Source organism: Thalassophryne amazonica, chromosome 5, assembly GCF_902500255.1.
Source record: "Thalassophryne amazonica chromosome 5, fThaAma1.1, whole genome shotgun sequence".
Classification (NCBI taxonomy): Eukaryota; Metazoa; Chordata; class Actinopteri; order Batrachoidiformes; family Batrachoididae; genus Thalassophryne; species Thalassophryne amazonica.
This window is the reverse complement of record NC_047107.1, coordinates 123,770,915-123,796,562: the sequence shown is the minus strand read 5'-3', so window position 1 is coordinate 123,796,562 and position 25,648 is coordinate 123,770,915. Positions and strand designations below refer to the sequence as shown.

Below are 25,648 nucleotides of genomic sequence, written 5' to 3'. Positions count from 1 at the left end.
CACATCTGAAGTGACGGAGGAGCAGGTGGATTTAAAGAACTTGAGTTGGGTGAACTGAGTGTGACCAGAGATGTAGAATGTAAACCAGTCTAATGGAGTGTGAGTATGCCAGTGGAAGATAACCTATTGAGGAGAGTGGAGTGACAAATTGTATCAACGGTTGCACTCAGGTCGAGGAGGATGAGGATGGTGAGGAGTCCAGAATCAGCTGCCATGAGGAGATCATTTGTAATTTTATTGAGTGCTGTTTCAGTGCTATGGAGTGGGCAGAAACCAGACTGGAACTGTTCATACAAGTTACTGTGGGACAGGTGAGAGTGAGCAACTGTTTTTTTTTCAAGGATTTACTAAAAGAGCTGCATCACCTCAAAGGGCACACTGAATATCATTCAAAGGATTTGCAGCACATCACATGGTGGCAGTTCTGGGCTGTGCACGGACTTGAAAGTGTATCTTGTGAAGGTAGTGAGGTTAGACAAGGAGGCATTAATTAGATGAATCTATGAGCCGGTGATGCATCATCTGTGGTCAGATTACCCCATCCCCATAAATAAAATTGATTGATTGATTGATTGAAGTGACCCATCGCCTGGTTACAGAGCAATTAAAGGTTTGTGCTCCTCTGAATCTATATCTTGTTCCTGTGTGTGTGCGTGTGTGTGTGTGCGCGTGTGTGTGTGTGTGTGTGCATGCACGCGCATGTCTGCCTGCATGATTTAAGAAACCCAGTGTTTGGAAAGTTGAGACTGATAGATCAAATGGCACATCTAAGAGACTGAACGTTATAAGAGTCAGGCTGCTTCTAGCGATCAAAAATAAAATCACCTAAATATCTTCTCGATCACAAAGTCCCAGGTTTGTTTCAAGTGAATCATCCACAAGAGCAACACGCACCTTTCCCCAAACACAGAACATCAGAGAGCAGCTATGAACCTGAACCAGTTAGGTCCAATTACTGCCTGACGGTAATAATTATAATCTTAAACTATGAATTTACCCCCAAACAGCTTTCTTTCCTGATTTCTCAGTGAAATTGAGCTCATCTGGGAACTCATCAGGGACGGATTTAATTTAACCTGGCAGATTAGTCTGGACCATCTCCCACTTAAACTACATTTACAACATATTGATATTTATTTATTGTTGTAGATTACAGATCAGTTTACCACATGAATTCTTCTCATTTTGATTAATTACTTTGGATTTATGAGTCATTTTAATGATGTAAAATGTAAAAGCAGCAGTTCCATAAGGTGGTTGATGTTACAACTTAAACATTTTATATGCTAAAACAAACTACCATCGCTATGGTCATTAAAATATCTCATTCCCAGGAGTATTGATGCTTTTATCTCTCGCCTGTATTTCTGTGTCCGTCGGCAGTCTCCAGGTTCTGAGTCGCCATCTCCTCCAGGAGCCGAATCCTCCATCAGACATCTGCTGCAGGATGATGGCTTTGAATCATCTCCCTCCAGTAAAGAGGTTTGTTCAAGAGCTTCATTTTCTTTTTGAGATTTTGATTTCTATTATGATTATCAATATAATCAATATAATTAATCCTTATGTCATCTTTTCTGCTTATTATTAGTCGAGGACCAGCCTTGCATCCTTCCCCACATATGTGGAAGGTGAGTACTTTGTGGACTTCATCGATGGAAAAAATCCATTTAATTCCAGATAATAAAACTTAACTTGTTGTTGTGAAGCCTACTGCAGGTTGTTGGATGAGCTAAATAGATTTGTTTTTTGGGGCCGCTATAGGCCGCTAGCCCTATGTCGTGGCACGGCGTCCATCATTGTCATCTGTTTATTGCAATATCTCTGATAACCTTTTTCTAATTTGGCAAAGGCATAAATATGGGTCATTGACATTGTTCCTATCTAAAAATCATATTTGTAGATGTGTTCATTTGGAAATTGCAGCCATTTTTATGCCAAAACAGCCAGTGTGGTTATTTGGACCCAATCTTCTCAAAAACTACACCTTTTCTTTTAATTTAACAAGGGCACAATATTGGTCATTGTCATTGTTCCTGTCCCCAAATTATTTGCGTAGATTCATTTGTTTGGAAATGGCGGCCATTTTTAGGCCGAAAATAGCCATTTTGTGCATCTTAGAGCAGTTTTTTCAAACACTATCAAATAACTTTTCTCTTAAATTGACATGTGCAATACAGTGACATTATGGACGGGAACAATGAATTCGTTTGTGTCAAGTTTTCATCGGTAACCTACAAGAGCATTTTCAGATTTCTGAACATTCTCTTGATGAACATATTCCCTCAGTGTGTCCAATGACTTTGTTATACACGATTGTATGTGTGAGATACTACATCGAGCAGTGAGGTGTGACATCATTATCTGATTGAGGTGAACCCCACGTCCTTGGATGATTCTAGAACTGTGGCGTCAATATCGGTCAAAATATTCTGTTTTCCACTTATCTAATTTCTTCATAGAACATCTTGAAAGTCATGCTTTATGTGACAGAATTTTATTCATAGACTGCAGCTAACCGTTTAATACTATCTGACCTTCTAGACTCTATGATACAGAAACACCAACTCATAGTACACCCTCAGCGTGTGAGTGGTTCTTAAACTTTTTAAAAGGAACTGCAGCAGGGAGTTAAAATTAATGTCAAACTCTCTGGCCCCCTGACTATTAATAGTGGTGCTCCACAAGGCTGTGTCCTGGCCTCACTAATGTATTTACATGCATACTGATGATTGTGTATCCCATCCCTTACGTGTTACATCATTTATATTATTTAGTGGAGTACAACCCCAATTCCAATGAAGTTGGAACGTTGTGTAAAATGTAAATAAAAACAGAATACACTCACACACTCATCTTCAACCGCTCAGTCCAATTAAGGGTCACGGCGGGGGGCTGGAGCCTATCCCAGCAGTCAGAGCACGAGGCAGGGTACACCCAGGACAGGACGGCAGTCTGTCACAGGGCCACAAACAGACAAACAAACACATTCACACCCACGGACAATTTAAAGACTCCAATCCACCTAACCCGCATGTCTTTGGATCTGGGAGGAAACCCATGCAAACATGGGGAGAACATGCAAACTCCACACAGAAAGGCTAGAGGCGGGAAATGAACCCATGACCTTCTCGCTGTGAGGCAGCAGTGCTAACCACTAATCCACCGTGCTGCCAAAACAGACTACGATTTGAAAATCCTCTTCAACCTGTATTGAATTGAATACACCACAAAGACAAGATATTTAGGGGAGGTGATGGTCTAGTGGTTAAGGTGTTGGGCTTGAGTCCAGAAGATCATGGGTTCAAATCCCCGCCTGAATGGAAAATCACTAGGGCCCCTGGGCAAGGCCTTTAATCCCCTATTGCTCCCAGTGGGTAGTGAGCGCCTTGTATGGCAGCACCCTGACATTGGGGTGAATATGAGGCATAATTGTAAAGCGCTTTGAGCGTCTGATACAGATGGAAAAGCGCTATATAAATGCAGTCCATTTACCATTTAATGTTCAGACTGATGAACTTTATTGTTTTTGTGCAAATATTTGCTCATTTTGAAATGGATGCCTGCAACACATTTCAAAAAGGTGGGACAGGGGCAACAAAAGACTGGGAAAGTTGATGGATGCACAAAGAACACCGAATTGGAAACAGGTGAGTGTGATGATTGGGTATAAAAGGAGCATCCCCAAAAGGCTCAGCCATTCACAAGCAAAGATGGGGCGAGGATCACCACTTTGTGAACAACTGTGTGAAAAAATAGTCCAACAGTTTAAAAACAATGTTTCTCAATGTTCAATTACAAGGAATTTAGGGATTTCATAAGCTACAGTCCATAATATAATCAGAAGATTCAGAGAATCTGGAGAATGTTCTACACGTAAGCGGCAAGGCCGAAAACCAACATTGAATGCCGGTGACCTTCGATCCCTCAGGTGGCACTGCATTAAAAACCAACATCATTGTGTAAAGGATCTCACTGCTTGGGCTCCGGAACACTTCAGAAAACCATTGTCAGTTAACACAGTTTGTTGCTACATCTACAAGTGCAAGTTAAAACTATACCATGCAAAGTGAAAGCCATACATCAACAACATCCTGAAACGCCGCCACCTTCTCTGGGCCCGAGCTCATTTGAAATGGACAGACGCAAAGTGGAAAAGTGTGCTGTGGTCTGAGTCCATATTTCAAATTGTTTTTGGAAATCATGGATGGCGTGTCCTCTGGACAAAAGAGAAAACAGACCATCCAGATTGTTACCAGCGCTAAGTTCAAAAGCCAGCATCTGTGATGGTATGGGGGTGTGTTAGTGCCCATGGCATGGGCAACTTACACATCTGTGATGGCACCATTAATGCTGAAAGGTACATCCAGGTTTTGGAGCAACACATGCTGCCATCCAAGCAACATCTTTTTCAAGGATGTCCCTGCTTATTTCAGCAAGACAATGCCAAGCTACATTCTGCACGTGTTACAATAGCGTGGCTTCATAGTAAAAGAGTGCAGGTACTAGACTGGCCTGCCTGCAGTCCAGACCTGTCGCCCATTGAAAATGTGTGGCACATTATGAAGCGCAAAATTCGACAACGGAGACCCTGGACTGTTAAACAACTGAAGTCGTACATCAAGCAAGAATGGGAAAGAATTCCACCTACAAAGCTTCAACAATTAGTGTCCTCAGTTCCCAAATACTTACTGAGTGTTGTTAGAGGGAAAGGTGATGTGGCACAGTGGTAAACATACCACTGTCCCAGCTTTTTTGAAACGTGTTGCAGGCATCCATTTCAAAATGAGCAAATATTTGCACAAAACAATAAAGTTTATCAGTTTGAACATTAACTATCTTGTCTTTGTGGTGTATTCAAATGAATATAGGTTGAAGAGGATTTGCAAATCATTGTATTCTGTTTTATTTACAAATAAAAAAGCTCTCGATTTACCGATCGATCTACGTTTCGATCCTCACCTATGGTCATGAGATTTGGCTCATGACCGAAAGAACGAGGTTGCGAGTACAAGCGGCCGAGATGAGTTTCCTCCGGAGGGTGGCTGGGTGCTCCCTTAGAGATAGGGTGAGGATCTTGGTCACTCAGGAGGAGCTCGGAGTCGAGCCGCTGCTCCTCCACGTCGAAAGGAGTCAGTTGAGGTGGCTTGGGCATCTTTTCCGGATGCCCCCTGGACGCCTTGCTGGAGAGGTGTTCCAGGCACATCCCACTGGGAGAAGGCCCCGGGGAAGACCCAGGACACGCTGGAGGGACTACATCTCTCGGCTGGCTTGGGAACGCCTTGGGGTTCCCCCGGAGGAGCTGGGGGAGGTGTGCGTGGATCGGGAGGTCTGGGCAGCTTTGCTTGAGCTGCTGCCCCCGCGACCCGACTCCGGATAAAGTGGAAGAAAATGGATGGATGGATGGATGTATTCTGTTTTATTTACATGTTACACAACGTCCCAACTTCATTGGAATTGGGGTTGTAGGTAGTTGAGTGGATAAGGAGCTTGCCTGCCAATATGTAGACTGGGGTTTGATTCCCACTTGTGCTACCTGTCTCTGTCCTTGGACAAGACACTTCATCTGCATTGTTCTAGTCCTCCCAGCTGTAAATGGAAACTAGCGTTGTCTGGGGAAGTAGCCTGTGAGTTGTAGACTCATCTGCTTCATTCTACGGAATCCACCGATACGCACCGGCACCAACTTCAGGGATAATATCTGACTTACTACTTCTTCTACTCTGATGGGGTTTGTCCAAAACAGAGATGAATCCTTGCATCCTTGGTCCTTTCTTCTATCCTCCATCACAGCCTATTTAATATAGGCGTCTTTGTTGCTTTTGTCGGTGTAGTAAACGTAAAGCGAGTATTGTGTTTTCCTGATGCAAAAATTTGTTTCTTCTCCCTTCAGTGCCCGGACCATGTGACCCGGAGGATCTGATCGATGGGATTATCTTTGCAGCAAACTATCTCGGCTCCACTCAGCTGCTTTCGGATAAGACTCCTTCCAAGAATGTCCGCATGATGCAGGCACAGGAAGCAGTCAGCCGCATTCAGGTGAAAACTACACCGCTGAGCTATGGTTGATTTAGTTTTTGATGAAATATTTTATGAATAAATAATTACCATTTTTCTGATTCATTAAAGAAAGTAATTATCTATTTGTGTCCTTGTCACATAAAAAAGGAATATTCACAGTTTTCTGTACTCCGATCTGCTCATAGAGTACCAGCAGATACTAATACTTTAAAAATGTTTTGTTTTTGGATCATTTTTTTTCCTGTATAACACCGCAACAGCTTACTTCTTCACTGAAAAGTGGATCAATATTATAGAACACCCTAAGAAGAGGTGACGTGTTGGTTCTAAGCCCGTTAGAATGATATAGCAGCCGCAATAAAAGACAGCATTGTACAAATTTTCCAAGAAAAAGGTTTGAATAATAGAAGAGACAACTTTTCTCTTATTAAGAGAGTGCACTTTGTCCCTCCTTCTGATCCACACTCAGTTTGTCTTGCAGACTTCTAACCCATGACTCTCCTGTCTGCTTTGTTCCATGCCCGGCAGTCGGCCCAGAAATTAGGCCAGAACACAAAGAAGGTGCAGTAACATTTTTGTCTCTTTTGCCACCTTTCCTAATACCATGACACAGTGTATTTTAGTTTTCATGTGTGTTTGTCACCATTTCTTAATTTGTCTTCTTCTGCTTTTTTTTTTTTCCAATTTGATGAACACCCCACCCCCTCCCCTTCCTGAATCCAGCAGCCTTTTGTTTTGTTGTTGGTTTATTTGGTTTGTTTATTTTTTATATTTGTTCACATTTTCAGTTTGGATATTAATTGTTTCATAGTAATGTTGAAGTAAATGAGTGCAGTACATTTTTAGGAATACCTTTGTTTGTGATCTTATCCAGACGTATATAACATGATTAGATGTCTAAATACCATCATATTTAGAATCATACAATTTTTAGAATCCGACTGAATAATTTTGTGGTCTAAAGGTGAGAGGAGCAGCCTAGGTGTCAGACTGTGGTTGGAAAATCAATTTGTAGAGATTAAGATTTGCTTAATTTCAGAATCAAGATCATATCTTATGGTGACTATGGTCATCATGAGCCTGAACTCCAGGTCCAGGTCTTTGGAGTCCTGGAACTAATGCTTTAAGCATGGACCTGAACCAAGACCGAAGAGGATGATTAGATGTTTTTGGTATTAGGTCTTTCCAGAGAATCCTTGGTTGCACATGGAATGCTTTTTGTCAAATGATTGGTTACAGTTGTATGCAAATGTTTTGGCACCCCTGATAATTTTCATGATGTTCCTTTATAAGTCATTGGTTGTTTGGATCAGAAATTTCAGTTAAATATATCATATAGCAGACAAACACAGTGATATTTGAGAAGTGAAATGAAGTTTACAGTATTTACAGAAAGTGTGCAATAATTCTTTAAAGAAAATTAGGCAGGTGCATAAATTTGGGCACCCCAACAGAAAAAATACATCAATATTTAGTAGATCCTCCTTTTGCAGAAATAACAGCCTCTAAATGCTTTCTATAGCTTCCAATGAGAGTATGGATTCTGGTTGAAGGTATTTTGGACCATTCTTCTTTACAAAACATCTCAGGGTTGTTGGTTTCCAAGCACGGACAGCCTGCTTAAAATCACACTACAGATTTTCAATAATATTCAGGTCTAGGGACTGAGATGGCTATTCCAGAACATTGTACTTGTTCCTCTGCATGAATGCCTTAGTAGATTTTGAGCAGGGTTTAGGGTCGTTGTCTTGTTGAAAGATCCCGGCACAACTTCAACTTTGCCACTGATTCATGAACATTGTTCTCAAGAATCTGCTGATATTGACTGGAATCCATGTGACCCTCAACTTTAACAAGATTCCCAGTACCTGCACTGGCCACACAGCCCCACAGCATGATGGAACAACCTCCAAATTTTACTGCAGGTAGCAAATGTTTTTCTTGGAATGCTGTGTTATTTTTCAGTCATGCATACCGCCCCTTGTTATGTCCAAATAACTCAATTTTAGTTTCATCAGTCCACAGCACCTTATTCCAAAATGAAGCTGGCTTGTCCAAATGTGCTTTAGCATACCTCAAGCGACTCTGTTTGTGGCGTGTACGCAGAAAAGACTTCCTCTGCATTACGGCATCACACAGCATCTCCTTGTGCAAAGTGCGCTGTATAGTTGAACGATGCAAAGAGACACCATCTGCAGCAAGATCATGTTGTAGGTCTTTGGAGCAGGTCTGTGGATTGACTGTGACTGTTCTCACCATCCTTTGCTTCAGCTTATCTGAGATTTTTCTTGGCCTGCCACTTTGGGCCTTAACTAGTACTGTGCCTGTGGTCTTCCATTTCCTCACTATGTTCCTCACAGTGGAAACAGCTGAAATCTCTGAGATAGCTTTTTGTATCCTTCCCCTAAACCATGATGTTGAACAGTCTTTGTTTTCAGGTAATTTGGGAATTGTTTAGAGGCTCCCATGTTGCAATTCATTAGAAGAGATGCAAAGAGGGGAAACATTTGCAAATGGCCACCTTTACCCTTTCTCACGATTGGATTCACCTGTATAAGGTGGTCAAGGGTCAATGAGCTTACCAAACCAATTTTGTATTCCAATAATTAGTGCTAAATGTATTCAAATCAATAACATGACAAGGGTGCCCAAATTTATGCGCCTGCCTAATTTTGTTAAAATAATTATTGCACACTTTCTGTAAATACTAGAAAGTTCATTTCACTTCTCAAATAGCAGTGTGTTCATCTGCTATATGATATATTTAACTGAAATTTCTGATCCAGACAATCAATGATTTATAAAGGAAAATCATGAAAATTATCAGGGGTGCCCAAACCTTTACATACAACTGTATTTAGTGAGATCCAGATAGGATGCACTACTTGCATTTTGGGGTAACATCCACTGCAACACGACGGTCATCAGTTGCATTTTCTTTTTTTTCTTTCTTTTTTTTTTTTTTACCAAATGTATTTTTTAAAGTTTTGCAAATTTATATACAAGGTGAACAAACAGTAATAACAACTGAACAGTAAGGAACCCCCAAACGTTCCTGTCAAGTATACCAAACAAACGAACAAACAAAGCGACAGAAATCAAATCGCATACACACACACAAAAAAAAGGACCAACATTGTTACACTGCTACACGTTTTTTTCTCTTAAGACAGAGAAATATGAACATATATACGTATTTTTCGGTGGCATCTTGAACAGCTGCTATGAAACAGTTCTATGTTTTCCTAAATAGTCAAGAAAAGGTTGCCAAATCTTGATAAATTTACCCACTTTATCCTGAAGGGAATACCGGATCTTTTCCATATGCAAGATGTTTATGATTTCAGACAACCACATTTTGAATTGGGGTACCGTATCAGTTTTCCATAAAGTTAATATAATCTTTTTTGCTATAATCATACCATATTCAATTGTGTATCGTTCAGAGGAGCTGAGGCACAGAAGAGATCGAGATAACCCAAATAATGCTACTTTGGGATCTGGGGTTAAACAGCACTCATACATACCATACCTTCAAACCACTGAAAAACTTCCAGCCAAAAATTATGCAGTTTTGTGCAAGACCAAAATAAATGGGTCAGAGAGCCCTCCGCACATTTACAACGGTCACATAAAGGAGAGGTGGAAGGAAAAATTTTGTGCAATATAGTCTTAGAGTAGTGCAGCCTGTGCAAAATTTTAAACTGAATTAATTGATGCCTTGCATTTATAGAGCAGGACCAGATTTTGTTCAGACTCTCCTCCCATTCCTCGTCCTCTATCTGTAAGCCCAGCTCCCCTTCCCATGCATTTTTCAAGGGTAAAGAGTTACACTGAACTAAAAAGAGATTAACAAACCCAGACACCAACTTTTTGGATTCAGGTGAACTCGAGAGAAGCTTATAAATTGGCATCTCCTCAGGTAAGAACTCAAATTCAGGGATATTCTGGCAAACAAAGTTCCTAACTTGCAGATATCGAAAAAAATGCGTTGCAGGCAGAGAGAACTTATCTTTTAGTTGAGCAAAGGAGGCAAACTGTCTAGCAACATATAAATCCCTAAGAGAAACAATTCCCTTTTCCTTCCAATTGTCAAACGAGGCATCTAACAAGGATGGGGGGAAAATGTGGTTACGTGATATCGGTGTATGAATACTCAACAAAAATATAAACGCAACACTTTTGGTTTTGCTCCCATTTTGTATGCGATGAACTCAAAGATCTAAAACTTTTTCCACATACACAATATCACCATTTCCCTCAAATATTGTTCACAAACCAGTCTAAATCTGTGATAGTGAGCACTTCTCCTTTGCTGAGATAATCCATCCCACCTCACAGGTGTGCCATATCAAGATGCTGATTAGACACCATGATTAGTGCACAGGTGTGCCTTAGACTGCCCACAATAAAAGGCCACTCTGAAAGGTGCAGTTTTATCACACAGCACAATGCCACAGATGTCGCAAGATTTGAGGGAGCGTGCAATTGGCATGCTGACAGCAGATTTGAGGGAGCGTGCAATTGGCATGCTGACAGAAGGAATGTCAACCAGAGCTGTTGCTCGTATATTGAATGTTCATTTCTCTACCATAAGCCATCTCCAAAGGCGTTTCAGAGAATTTGGCAGTACATCCAACCAGCCTCACAACCGCAGACCACGTGTAACCACACCAGCCCAGGACCTCCACATCCAGCATGTTCACCTCCAAGATCGTCTGAGACCAGCCACTCGGACAGCTGCTGAAACAATCGGTTTGCATAACCAAAGAATTTCTGCACAAACTGTCAGAAACTGTCTCAGGGAAGCTCATCTGCATGCTCGACGTCCTCATCGGGGTCTCGACCTGACTCCAGTTCGTCGTCGTAACCGACTTGAGTGGGCAAATGCTCACATTCGCTGGTGTTTGGCACGTTGGAGAGGTGTTCTCTTCACGGATGAATCCCGGTTCACACTGTCCAGGGCAGATGGCAGACAGCGTGTGTGGCGTGTGGGTGAGCGGTTTTCTCATGTCAATGTTGTGGATCGAGTGTCCCATGGTGGTGGTGGGGTTATGGTATGGGCAGGCGTCTGTTATGGACGAAGAACACAGGTGCATTTTATTGATGGCATTTTGAATGCACAAAGATACCGTGACGAGATCCTGAGGCCCATTGTTGTTCCATACATCCAAGAACATCACCTCATGTTGCAGCAGGATAATGCACGGCCCCATGTTGCAAGGATCTGTACACAATTCTTGGAAGCTGAAAATGTCCCAGTTCTTGCATGGCCGGCATACTCACCGGACATGTCACCCATTGAGCATGTTTGGGATGCTCTGGACTGGCGTATACGACAGCGTGTACCAGTTCCTGCCAATATCCAGCAACTTCGCACAGCCATTGAAGAGGAGTGGACCAACATTCCACAGGCCACAATTGACAACCTGATCAACTCTATGTGAAGGAGATGTGTTGCACTGCATGAGGCAAATGGTGGTTACACCAGATACTGACTGGTATCCCCCCCAATAAAACAAAACTGCACCTTTCAGAGGGGCCTTTTATTGTGGGCAGTCTAAGGCACACCTGTGTACTAATCATGGTGTCTAATCAGCATCTTGATATGGCACACCTGTGAGGTGGGATGGATTATCTCAGCAAAGGAGAAGTGCTCACTATCACAGATTTAGACTGGTTTGTGAACAATATTTGAGGGAAATGGTGATATTGTATATGTGGAAAAAGTTTTAGATTTTTGAGTTCATCTCATACAAAATGGGAGCAAAACCAAAAGTGTTGCGTTTATATTTTTGTTGAGTGTATTTGGTAAGGAATATTTTTTCCTAATTTGACTGAGCATTTTTATACAGTTTGAGACAACAAAATTGTGCACCTTAACATTTGGACTAGTAGGCGAAAAAAGGAGGGCAGGGAGAGAACTATTTTCAACCTCTTCACTTTCAATGGCCACCCAAGGAGGAATGTCAGGCATTGAGTCCAATGTGTACTCCGTTTGCCAGTAGACCAATGTGCGGCAGAGTGCCGCCCAATAGTAATGTTGAAAGTTGGGCAAACCTAGCCCCCCCATCGATTTGGGCTTACATAAATGAGCCTTAGTTATTATTCTATTGATTTAAAGAATTGCTTTGTCAAGTAAATGGGCAAGTTTTGGAAAATGTACAAAAACTTTGGAAGAGAGACCATTTTTATTGCATTTTTGCGACCTACCATAGAAATAGGAAGGCTTCTCCATTTCTCAATATCCTGCTTTAATTTTTCAATCTTATCAAGATGATTATACTTAAAAATTTACTTAGGATTTTTTGGCAAGGTAACACCTAGATATTTTAACTGGTCCGTTTTTTTAAAAGGGAGATTTTCTAAAAAATCTATGTCAAGATCAGTCCCCAGAACCATAAATTCACTTTTCTGCCAATTAATGGTATAGCCAGAAATTTCCCCAAAAGATTTTACCAGTTCTAATAAAGCTGGAACTGAGCTTTCAGGATTAGATAAAAAGATAACCACATCATCAGCATACAGTGATATGGAATGATCAACTCTACCTAACTGGACTGGGTTAACGGAGGGACTGTTAGCTAATCGCTATGGCAAGGGGCTCAATTGCAATTACAAAAAGCAGGGGGCTTAGGGGACAACCCTGACGAGTGCCCCGATGCAAAGGGAAAGGTGCTGATCGTTCTTGGTTAGTAAAAATGGAAGCTGATGGATGCCTATATAATAACTTCACCCAGGAGATAAACTGGTCACCCAGACCAAATCTTTCTAATACTACCACCATATAGGCCCATTCCACCTGATCAAACGCCTTTTCTGCATCTAAACATAAAGCTGCAACTTTTTGAGTTTGTCAATGTCGATGATACATGATGTTCATTAATCTCCTAATGTTAAAAAAGAAAACCTATTAGGTACAAACCCAGTCTGATCAGGATGAATGATTGAGCTAATGTGGTTATTTAATCTATTTGCCAATAACTTAGTAAATATTTTCAAATCGGTATTTAATAAGGAAATGGGGCGGTAGGATGAAGGTTCCATTTCATCCTTCCCTTCCTTCAGTAATAATGAAATGTTGGCATCATATAATGTTCTTGGGAATTCCTTAGTTTGAAATGAATGCTTAAACATCCTAAGTAACAAAGAGGCAATTTTTTCAGCATTTTTTTTGTAAATTTCAATGCCAAAGCCATCCTGACCTGCAGCCTTGCCATTGGGAATGGATTTAATTGCTGATACTATTTCCTGAATGGTGATTTCAGCATTCAAAGCATTACGTGATGCATCATTTAAAATTGGGAGATCCCACTTGTCTAGCCAGGCTGAAATGCCATCCTTTGGATTTTGACCTGTAGAGTTCTTCATAATACTCTTTAAATCTGTCATTAATAGCTTTAGGGTCTATTATAATTTCCCCAGATTTAGATTTTATTTTATGTAATTCCCTGTTAGACTGGATTCCTCTCAATTGTCGTGAAAGAAGATTATGGGGTTTCTCACCAAGCTCAAAATGCTTTTGTTTAATTCTGATGAGTTCTTCACTTACTTTGGTTGATAGAATGGAATTACTCATATTTTAACTCATCAGTTGCATTTTCATGAGCATGATAAAGCATACGTGTGCCTCATAGCAACTGGACAGGGCCAAAGGTATGCCCACCTACCACGTGACCGCAGCAGGAAGATGGTTACATTTCTTGGGGAGGTGATGGTCTAGTGGTTAAGGCATTGGGCTTGAGACTAGAAGATCCTCGGTTCAAATCCCACCCTGACTGGCAAATCACTAAGGGCCCTTGGGCAAGGCCTTTAGTCCCCTATTGCTCCCGGTGTGTAGTGAGCATCTTGTATGGCAGCACCCTAACATTGGGGTGAATGTGAGGCATTAAAGTGTAAGTAAAGTAAAGTGCTTTGAGCGTCTGATGCAGATGGAAAAATGCTATATAAATGTAGTCCATTTACCATTTTGGGTGGCTGTGAGTCACCCAGGTAGACTGTAAGTTGAATCTGACAAAGTACAACACCTGCACGTTATTTGACCCAACTTAACAATCAGTCCTGGAAGAAAAATGCAGCCACATCAACGAGTAAACACAACCACCGTCACTGTCATTAGCAAAGATGGAGAAGAGAAAAGTTGCGAAGGAATTAGAAAACCCGACACGGTACATGGAGGATGGAGGGTAGGAGTGAAAAATCATAAAGAAGTGAGGAAAGTAGCCAATTTAATTTAGCAAGAATTAAAAACTTTCTTCAGAAGAAAGGAAGCCATCTTATGGGATGGAACATTCAGGTACAGAATTCAATAAAGGCTAAGTCCCATTGGTGCTGGTGCTCATCTCCAGGTTCCGTAATGTGAAACGGATGAGAGCCTATGGCTCCCCTGGATGGAACGCCAGTCCAACACAGGTTACTTCCACAGGCAAAGCCTGTATTCTTTTATAGCTGGGTGGACTGGGACCGTGCAGACTAAGTCTCTTGTCAATCAATCAATCAATCAATCAATTTTTTTTATATAGCGCCAAATCACAACAAACAGTTGCCCCAAGGCGCTTTATATTGTAAGGCAAGGCCATACAATAATTATGTAAAACCCCAACGGTCAAAACGACCCCCTGTGAGCAAGCACTTGGCTACAGTGGGAAGGAAAAACTCCCTTTTAACAGGAAGAAACCTCCAGCAGAACCAGGCTCAGGGAGGGGCAGTCTTCTGCTGGGACTGGTTGGGGCTGAGGGAGAGAACCAGGAAAAAGACATGCTGTGGAGGGGAGCAGAGATCGATCACTAATGATTAAATGCAGAGTGGTGCATACAGAGCAAAAAGAGAAAGAAACAGTGCATCATGGGAACCCCCCAGCAGTCTACGTCTATAGCAGCATAACTAAGGGATGGTTCAGGGTCACCTGATCCAGCCCTAACTATAAGCTTTAGCAAAAAGGAAAGTTTTAAGCCTAATCTTAAAAGTAGAGAGGGTGTCTGTCTCCCTGATCTGAATTGGGAGCTGGTTCCACAGGAGAGGAGCCTGAAAGCTGAAGGCTCTGCCTCCCATTCTACTCTTACAAACCCTAGGAACTACAAGTAAGCCTGCAGTCTGAGAGCGAAGCGCTCTATTGGGGTGATATGGTACTACGAGGTCCCTAAGATAAGATGGGACCTGATTATTCAAAACCTTATAAGTAAGAAGAAGAATTTTAAATTCTATTCTAGAATTAACAGGAAGCCAATGAAGAGAGGCCAATATGGGTGAGATATGCTCTCTCCTTCTAGTCCCCGTCAGTACTCTAGCTGCAGCATTTGAATTAACTGAAGGCTTTTAGGGAACTTTTAGGACAACCTGATAATAATGAATTACAATAGTCCAGCCTAGAGGAAATAAATGCATGAATTAGTTTTTCAGCATCACTCTGAGACAAGACCTTTCTGATTTTAGAGATATTGCGTAAATGCAAAAAAGCAGTCCTACATATTTGTTTAATATGCGCTTTGAATGACATATCCTGATCAAAAATGACTCCATGATTTCTCACAGTATTACTAGAGGTCAGGGTAATGCCATCCAGAGTAAGGATCTGGTTAGACACCATGTTTCTAAGATTTGTGGGGCCAAGTACAATAACTTCAGTTTTATCTGAGTTTAAAAGCAGGAAATTAGAGGTCATCCATGTCTTTATGTCTGTAAGACAATCCTGCAGTTTAGCTAATTGGTGTGTGTCCTCTGGCTTCATGGATAGATAAAGCTGGGTATCATCTGCGTAACAATGAAAATTTAAGCAATACCGTCTAATAATACTGCCTAAGGGAAGCATGTATAAAGTGAATAAAATTGGTCCTAGCACAGAACCTTGTGGAACTCCATAATTAACTTTAGTCTGTGAAGAAGATTCCCCATTTACATGAACAAATTGTAATCTATTAGACAAATATGATTCAAACCACCGCAGCGCAGTGCCTTTAATACCTATGGCATGCTCTAATCTCTGTAATAAAATTTTATGGTCAACAGTATCAAAAGCAGCACTGAGGTCTAACAGAACAAGCACAGAGATGAGTCCACTGTCCGAGGCCATAAGAAGATCATTTGTAACCTTCACTAATGCTGTTTCTGTACTATGATGAATTCTAAAACCTGACTGAAACTCTTCAAATAGACCATTCCTCTGCAGATGATCAGTTAGCTGTTTTACAACTACCCTTTCAAGAATTTTTGAGAGAAAAGGAAGGTTGGAGATTGGCCTATAATTAGCTAAGATAGCTGGGTCAAGTGATGGCTTTTTAAGTAATGGTTTAATTACTGCCACCTTAAAAGCCTGTGGTACATAGCCAACTAACAAAGATAGATTGATCATATTTAAGATCGAAGCATTAAATAATGGTAGGGCTTCCTTGAGCAGCCTGGTAGGAATGGGGTCTAATAAACATGTTGATGGTTTGGATGAAGTAACTAATGAAAATAACTCAGACAGAACAATCGGAGAGAAAGAGTCCTAACCAAATACCGGCATCACTGAAAGCAGCCAAAGATAACGATACGTCTTTGGGATGGTTATGAGTAATTTTTTCTCTAATAGTTAAAATTTTGTTAGCAAAGAAAGTCATGAAGTCATTACTAGTTAAAGTTAATGGAATACTCAGCTCAATAGAGCTCTGACTCTTTGTCAGCCTGGCTACAGTGCTGAAAAGAAACCTGGGGTTCTTATTTTCTTCAATTAGTGATGAGTAGAAAGATGTCCTAGCTTTATGGAGGGCTTTTTTATAGAGCAACAGACTCTTTTTCCAGGCTAAGTGAAGATCTTCTAAATTAGTGAGACGCCATTTCCTCTCCAACTTACGGGTTATCTGCTTTAAGCTACGAGTTTGTGAGTTATACCACGGAGTCAGACACTTCTGACTTAAAGCTCTCTTTTTCAGAGGAGCTACAGCATCCAAAGTTGTCTTCAATGAGGATGTAAAACTATTGACGAGATACTCTATCTCCCTTACAGAGTTTAGGTAGCTACTCTGCACTGTGTTGGTATATGGCATTAGAGAACATAAAGAAGGAATCATATCCTTAAACCTAGTTACAGCGCTTTCTGAAAGACTTCTAGTGTAATGAAACTTATTCCCCACTGCTGGGTAGTCCATCAGAGTAAATGTAAATGTTATTAAGAAATGATCAGACAGAAGGGAGTTTTCAGGGAATACTGTTAAGTCTTCTATTTCCATACCATAAGTCAGAACAAGATCTAAGATATGATTAAAGTGGTGGGTGGACTCATTTACTTTTTGAGCAAAGCCAATAGAGTCTAATAATAGATTAAATGCAGTGTTGAGGCTGTCATTCTCAGCATCTGTGTGGATGTTAAAATCGCCCACTATAATTATCTTATCTGAGCTAAGCACTAAGTCAGACAAAAGGTCTGAAAATTCACAGAGAAACTCACAGTAACGACCAGGTGGACGATAGATAATAACAAATAAAACTGGTTTTTGGGACTTCCAATTTGGATGGACAAGACTAAGAGACAAGCTTTCAAATGAATTAAAGCTCTGTCTGGGTTTTTGATTAATTAATAAGCTGGGATGGAAGATTGCTGCTAATCCTCCGCCCCGGCCTGTGCTACGAGCATTCTGACAGTTAGTGTGACTCGGGGGTGTTGACTCATTTAAACTAACATATTCATCCTGCTGTAACCAGGTTTCTGTTAGGCAGAATAAATCAATATGTTGATCAATTATTATATCATTTACCAACAGGGACTTAGAAGAGAGAGACCTAACGTTTAATGTTTAATGTTTTGTGCCTCATAGCAACTGGACAGGGCCAAAGGTATGCCCACCTACCACGTGACCGCAGCAGGAAGATGGTTACATTTCTTGGGGAGGTGATGGTCTAGTGGTTAAGGCATTGGGCTTGAGACTAGAAGATCCTCGGTTCAAATCCCACCCTGACTGGCAAATCACTAAGGGCCCTTGGGCAAGGCCTTTAGTCCCCTATTGCTCCCGGTGTGTAGTGAGCATCTTGTATGGCAGCACCCTAACATTGGGGTGAATGTGAGGCATTAAAGTGTAAGTAAAGTAAAGTGCTTTGAGCGTCTGATGCAGATGGAAAAATGCTATATAAATGTAGTCCATTTACCATTTTGGGTGGCTGTGAGTCACCCAGGTAGACTGTAAGTTGAATCTGACAAAGTACAACACCTGCACGTTATTTGACCCAACTTAATCAGTCCTGGAAGAAAAATGCAGCCACATCAACGAGTAAACACAACCACCGTCACTGTCATTAGCAAAGATGGAGAAGAGAAAAGTTGCGAAGGAATTAGAAAACCCGACACGGTACATGGAGGATGGAGGGTAGGAGTGAAAAATCATAAAGAAGTGAGGAAAGTAGCCAATTTAATTTAGCAAGAATTAAAAACTTTCTTCAGAAGAAAGGAAGCCATCTTATGGGATGGAACATTCAGGTACAGAATTCAATAAAGGCTAAGTCCCATTGGTGCTGGTGCTCATCTCCAGGTTCCGTAATGTGAAACGGATGAGAGCCTATGGCTCCCCTGGATGGAACGCCAGTCCAACACAGGTTACTTCCACAGGCAAAGCCTGTATTCTTTTACAGCTGGGTGGACTGGGACCGTGCAGACTAAGTCTCTTGTCAATCAATCAATCAATCAATCAATCAATCAATCAATCAATCAATCAATTTTTTTTATATAGCGCCAAATCACAACAAACAGTTGCCCCAAGGCGCTTTATATTGTAAGGCAAGGCCATACAATAATTATGTAAACCCCAACGGTCAAAACGACCCCCTGTGAGCAAGCACTTGGCTACAGTGGGAAGGAAAAACTCCCTTTTAACAGGAAGAAACCTCCAGCAGAACCAGGCTCAGGGAGGGGCAGTCTTCTGCTGGGACTGGTTGGGGCTGAGGGAGAGAACCAGGAAAAAGACATGCTGTGGAGGGGAGCAGAGATCGATCACTAATGATTAAATGCAGAGTGGTGCATACAGAGCAAAAAGAGAAAGAAACAGTGCATCATGGGAACCCCCCAGCAGTCTACGTCTATAGCAGCATAACTAAGGGATGGTTCAGGGTCACCTGATCCAGCCCTAACTATAAGCTTTAGCAAAAAGGAAAGTTTTAAGCCTAATCTTAAAAGTAGAGAGGGTGTCTGTCTCCCTGATCTGAATTGGGAGCTGGTTCCACAGGAGAGGAGCCTGAAAGCTGAAGGCTCTGCCTCCCATTCTACTCTTACAAACCCTAGGAACTACAAGTAAGCCTGCAGTCTGAGAGCGAAGCGCTCTATTGGGGTGATATGGTACTACGAGGTCCCTAAGATAAGATGGGACCTGATTATTCAAACCTTATAAGTAAGAAGAAGAATTTTAAATTCTATTCTAGAATTAACAGGAAGCCAATGAAGAGAGGCCAATATGGGTGAGATATGCTCTCTCCTTCTAGTCCCCGTCAGTACTCTAGCTGCAGCATTTTGAATTAACTGAAGGCTTTTTAGGGAACTTTTAGGACAACCTGATAATAATGAATTACAATAGTCCAGCCTAGAGGAAATAAATGCATGAATTAGTTTTTCAGCATCACTCTGAGACAAGACCTTTCTGATTTAGAGATATTGCGTAAATGCAAAAAAGCAGTCCTACATATTTGTTTAATATGCGCTTTGAATGACATATCCTGATCAAAAATGACTCCATGATTTCTCACAGTATTACTAGAGGTCAGGGTAATGCCATCCAGAGTAAGGATCTGGTTAGACACCATGTTTCTAAGATTTGTGGGGCCAAGTACAATAACTTCAGTTTTATCTGAGTTTAAAAGCAGGAAATTAGAGGTCATCCATGTCTTTATGTCTGTAAGACAATCCTGCAGTTTAGCTAATTGGTGTGTGTCCTCTGGCTTCATGGATAGATAAAGCTGGGTATCATCTGCGTAACAATGAAAATTTAAGCAATACCGTCTAATAATACTGCCTAAGGGAAGCATGTATAAGTGAATAAAATTGGTCCTAGCACAGAACCTTGTGGAACTCCATAATTAACTTTAGTCTGTGAAGAAGATTCCCCATTTACATGAACAATTGTAATCTATTAGACAAATATGATTCAAACCACCGCAGCGCAGTGCCTTTAATACCTATGGCATGCTCTAATCTCTGTAATAAAATTTTATGGTCAACAGTATCAAAAGCAGCACTGAGGTCTAACAGAACAAGCACAGAGATGAGTCCACTGTCCGAGGCCATAAGAAGATCATTTGTAACCTTCACTAATGCTGTTTCTGTACTATGATGAATTCTAAAACCTGACTGAAACTCTTCAAATAGACCATTCCTCTGCAGATGATCAGTTAGCTGTTTTACAACTACCCTTTCAAGAATTTTTGAGAGAAAAGGAAGGTTGGAGATTGGCCTATAATTAGCTAAGATAGCTGGGTCAAGTGATGGCTTTTTAAGTAATGGTTTAATTACTGCCACCTTAAAAGCCTGTGGTACATAGCCAACTAACAAAGATAGATTGATCATATTTAAGATCGAAGCATTAAATAATGGTAGGGCTTCCTTGAGCAGCCTGGTAGGAATGGGGTCTAATAAACATGTTGATGGTTTGGATGAAGTAACTAATGAAAATAACTCAGACAGAACAATCGGAGAGAAAGAGTCTAACCAAATACCGGCATCACTGAAAGCAGCCAAAGATAACGATACGTCTTTGGGATGGTTATGAGTAATTTTTTCTCTAATAGTTAAACTTTTGTTAGCAAAGAAAGTCATGAAGTCATTACTAGTTAAAGTTAATGGAATACTCAGCTCAATAGAGCTCTGACTCTTTGTCAGCCTGGCTACAGTGCTGAAAAGAAACCTGGGGTTCTTATTTTCTTCAATTAGTGATGAGTAGAAAGATGTCCTAGCTTTATGGAGGGCTTTTTTTATAGAGCAACAGACTCTTTTTCCAGGCTAAGTGAAGATCTTCGAAATTAGTGAGACGCCATTTCCTCTCCAACGTACGGGTTATCTGCTTTAAGCTACGAGTTTGTGAGTTATACCACGGAGTCAGACACTTCTGACTTAAAGCTCTCTTTTTCAGAGGAGCTACAGCATCCAAAGTTGTCTTCAATGAGGATGTAAAACTATTGACGAGATACTCTATCTCCCTTACAGAGTTTAGGTAGCTACTCTGCACTGTGTTGGTATATGGCATTAGAGAACATAAAGAAGGAATCATATCCTTAAACCTAGTTACAGCGCTTTCTGAAAGATTTCTAGTGTAATGAAACTTATTCCCCACTGCTGGGTAGTCCATCAGAGTAAATGTAAATGTTATTAAGAAATGATCAGACAGAAGGGAGTTTTCAGGGAATACTGTTAAGTCTTCTATTTCCATACCATAAGTCAGAACAAGATCTAAGATATGATTAAAGTGGTGGGTGGACTCATTTACTTTTTGAGCAAAGCCAATAGAGTCTAATAATAGATTAAATGCAGTGTTGAGGCTGTCATTCTCAGCATCTGTGTGGATGTTAAAATCGCCCACTATAATTATCTTATCTGAGCTAAGCACTAAGTCAGACAAAAGGTCTGAAAATTCACAGAGAAACTCACAGTAACGACCAGGTGGACGATAGATAATAACAAATAAAACTGTTTTTTGGGACTTCCAATTTGGATGGACAAGACTAAGAGACAAGCTTTCAAATGAATTAAAGCTCTGTCTGGTTTTTGATTAATTAATAAGCTGGAATGGAAGATTGCTGCTAATCCTCCGCCCCGGCCCGTGCTACGAGCATTCTGACAGTTAGTGTGACTCGGGGGTGTTGACTCATTTAAACTAACATATTCATCCTGCTGTAACCAGGTTTCTGTTAGGCAGAATAAATCAATATGTTGATCAATTATTATATCATTTACCAACAGGGACTTAGAAGAGAGAGACCTAATGTTTAATAGACCACATTTAACTGTTTTAGTCTGTGGTGCAGTTGAAGGTGCTATATTATTTTTTCTTTTTGAATTTTTATGCTTAAATAGATTTTTGCTGGTTATTGCTAGTCTGGGGGCAGGCACCGTCTCTACGGGGATGGGGTAATGAGGGGATGGCAGGGGGAGAGAAGCTGCAGAGAGGTGTGTAAGACTACAACTCTGCTTCCTGGTCCCAACCCTGGATAGTCACGGTTTGGAGGATTTAAGAAAATTGGCCAGATTTCTAGAAATGAGAGCTGCTCCATCCAAAGTGGGATGGATGCCGTCTCTCCTAACAAGACCAGGTTTTTCCCAGAAGCTTTGCCAATTATCTATGAAGCCCACCTCATTTTTTGGACACCACTCAGACAGCCAGCAATTCAAGGAGAACATGCGGCTAAACATGTCACTCCCGGTCCGATTGGGGAGGGGCCCAGAGAAAACTACAGAGTCCGACATTGTTTTTGCAAAGTTACACACCGATTTAATGTTAATTTTAGTGACCTCCGATTGGCGTAACCGGGTGTCATTACTGCCGACGTGAATTACAATCTTACCAAATTTACGCTTAGCCTTAGCCAGCAGTTTCAAATTTCCTTCAATGTCGCCTGCTCTGGCCCCCGGAAGACAATTGCCTATGGTTGCTGGTGTCGCTAACTTCACATTTCTCAAAACAGAGTCGCCAATAACCAGAGTTTGATCCTCGGCGGGTGTGTCGTCGAGTGGGGAAAAACGGTTAGAGATGTGAACGGGTTGGCGGTGTACACGGGGCTTCTGTTTAGGGCTACGCTTCCTCCTCACAGTCACCCAGTCGGCCTGCTTTCCCGGCTGCTCGGGATCTGCCAGGGGGTAACTAACGGCGGCTAAGCTACCTTGGTCCGCACCGACTACAGGGGCCTGGCTAGCTGTAGAATTTTCCACGGTGCGGAGCCGAGTCTCCAATTCGCCCAGCCTGGCCTCCAAAGCTACGAATAAGCTACACTTATTACAAGTACCATTACTGCTAAAGGAGGCCGAGGAATAACTAAACATTTCACACCCAGAGCAGAAAAGTGCGGGAGAGACAGGAGAAGCCGCCATGCTAAATCGGCTAAGAGCTAGTAGCTACGCTAAGCTAGCGGATTCCTAAAAACACGCAAAGTGAATAATGTGTAAATAATTTAGAGGTGATTCAGCAGAAGGAGTGCTTTAGTTAAGGCACGTAAAGATTACACTGGGAAACAAATCGTAATCTAGGTAACTAGATCAATCTAACTGCGCAGATTAAACAGCTAACAGATACAGAAAAACACCGCTGTGCTCCGGAACAGGAAGTGATACAATACCGCAGTGAGAGCCAACCACCAGTAGAGGCAAGCAAGAACTGACATCAGCTCCATATGACTATGCCACCTGACTATGTCCAAGGACATAGTCAGGTGGCATGAGTGGGATTCAAACCCAGGTCTACACATTGACAGGTCAGCTTCTTACCCACTAAACTACCTGCTCCAAGGCAAAAAGAAAGACAGTGAAATCGAATACATTAGGGAGAGACAAAGTACAATAGATAGACAGATAGATGTATGTATGTTACTGGAATTGGAAGAGTTGTATGAAAAATAAAGGTGAATGCGGCTAGAGACAGTGTGTACTTGGTGCCAGCGGCTTGTCTGGGCTCTCCCCTAGGTACCGGTACGGGGATGTCAGCTCTGGGGAGTGTGGTGGTGCTTGAGGTGCTGGCAGGCTTTGCTCCGGTAGGCGGTCCCTAATGAGGCATTGCTCATGCCTAATGAGGCATTGCTCCGGGTCCTCTGGCTGCATTCAGGTTGAGCAGCTGTATGGCTCTAATGTGGCCCTACAGTCATTCATGTTAGCACACATTGGTTCTCTTTCTTTCTTTTCCTCACTCTGCATGTAGGTAGCAGATTCATACACACATACGAGTACATTCATGTAACTCACACGACACATAACAGTTCGATCATTTTTTCTACCAGCCTGATCATCACCTCTGTCAAGCACGGTCTGTCTCTTGTTCCGTCTGTCTCTGTCTCTTTTTTCACTGTTGGTGTCCTCGTCTTTGTTACAAGCACTGTTATTTATTTATTTATTTAATGGTTTTGCGTGTCACTGCTGCCATAAAATTGTACACATTCTTAATGATTTTTTTAGTACTGTGGTCTTAGACAACTTTTGATCCCTAATTTCAAGGTCAAAATAGTGTTTATTGGGGAACACTGGAGTAATGCTGTTTTTGACAACATGTGCATGCACCTTTTATGACTGTGTATGTGTGTTTTTGTGTTGCTGTAGGCCTCTGAGGGTGAACCTCAGCCCATGACAGAGGTGGATCTCTTCATCTCCACCCAAAGGATCAAAGTGCTCAACGCTGACTCGCAGGTACGAACTACGGAAAGAGAGCTTTAGAGAGAGCTCACAGGGGTACGCTTAGTAAATACTGTATAAATACAGATAATAAATAATATAAATAATAAATACAGATAACCCACACAGTATGATTTAATACACAGTTAAGGATTTAATACCTTCATGAAGTGAACTTGGGACAACTGATGTTAACATTGAGGTCATGTGACATCATTTCCAGCATGCACCCAGCTGGTGTGGTATATCTAGACGCTGATTAAACAGCATGATTATTGCACAGATCCACCTCAGACTGATCACAATAAAAGCCTGCTGTGAAATGTGCGGTTTTCTCAAATAACGTGATGCCATAGACATCCCAACGTTTGAGGGAGCGAGATATTAGCATGCTATCTGCAGGAACATCCATCGGAACTGTTGACTGTGAACTGAAGGGTCATTTCATGACCACAAGACGCTTCCATTGTCTCTTCTGAGAATTTGGCAACTGTGTAACCATGCCCACCCAGTACCACCACCACAGCCGGCTTCTTCACAGTAATAAAGATCATTTTTCAAGACAAACTGCACATTTTACAGCAGGGTTTTACTGTGGGGGAAAAAAAAAAAAAAAAAAAAATATATATATATATATATATATATATATATATATATATATATATATATATATACACACACACACACATACATATATATATATATATATATATATATATATATATATACAAGGTCTGTTACAAAAGTATCCGACCTTATTATTTTTTTTAAAAACCATATGGATTTGAGTCGTGTGATTACATCAGCCAAGCTTGAACCCTTGTGGGAGTGCGAGAGTTTTTTCACGCCTGTCGGTGACGTCATTCGCCTGTGAGCACGCCTTGTGGAAGGAGTGGTCCAGCCCCCTCATCGGAATTCCTTTGTCTGAGAAGTTGCTGAGAGACTGGCGCTGTGCTTGATCAAAATTTTTTAAAAAACTGTGAGGCACATCCGAGTGGAGACCATTCAAGAAATTCAGCTGGTTTTCTGTGAAAATTTTAACGGCTGATGAGAGATTTTGGATTGTTTCTATCGCTGTAAGGACTTCCCACGGAGCGGGACGTCGCGCAGCGCTCCAAGGCAACCTCATCATCCTGTTTCAAGCTGAAAACCTCCAAATTTAAGCCTCTGTTGACCCAGGATGTCGTGAGAGATCAGAGAACTTTCAGAAGAGGTCGGGATCAGCAGTTTATCCGGACATTCCACTGTTAAAGGAGATTTTTTTAATGAAAGACGTGTGGACGGATTGGCGCAGCACACCCGCCACAG

The 25,648-nt window shown here is 41.4% G+C and overlaps 1 protein-coding gene across 3 annotated transcripts in view; it reads left to right on the top strand.

The window, feature by feature from the left end:
* The window catches only part of apba1a (amyloid beta (A4) precursor protein-binding, family A, member 1a), a 48,460-nt gene that overhangs the window by 14,813 nt on the left and 7,999 nt on the right, over window positions 1-25,648 (top strand). For all 3 annotated transcript variants that reach the window (XM_034171258.1, XM_034171259.1, XM_034171261.1), the window contains exons 3-7: window positions 1,384-1,482; window positions 1,589-1,628; window positions 5,891-6,036; window positions 6,547-6,579; window positions 24,269-24,355. In XM_034171258.1, coding sequence (XP_034027149.1) covers window positions 1,384-1,482; window positions 1,589-1,628; window positions 5,891-6,036; window positions 6,547-6,579; window positions 24,269-24,355 — 405 coding nt within the window. The remainder of the gene's footprint in view (window positions 1-1,383; window positions 1,483-1,588; window positions 1,629-5,890; window positions 6,037-6,546; window positions 6,580-24,268; window positions 24,356-25,648) is intronic.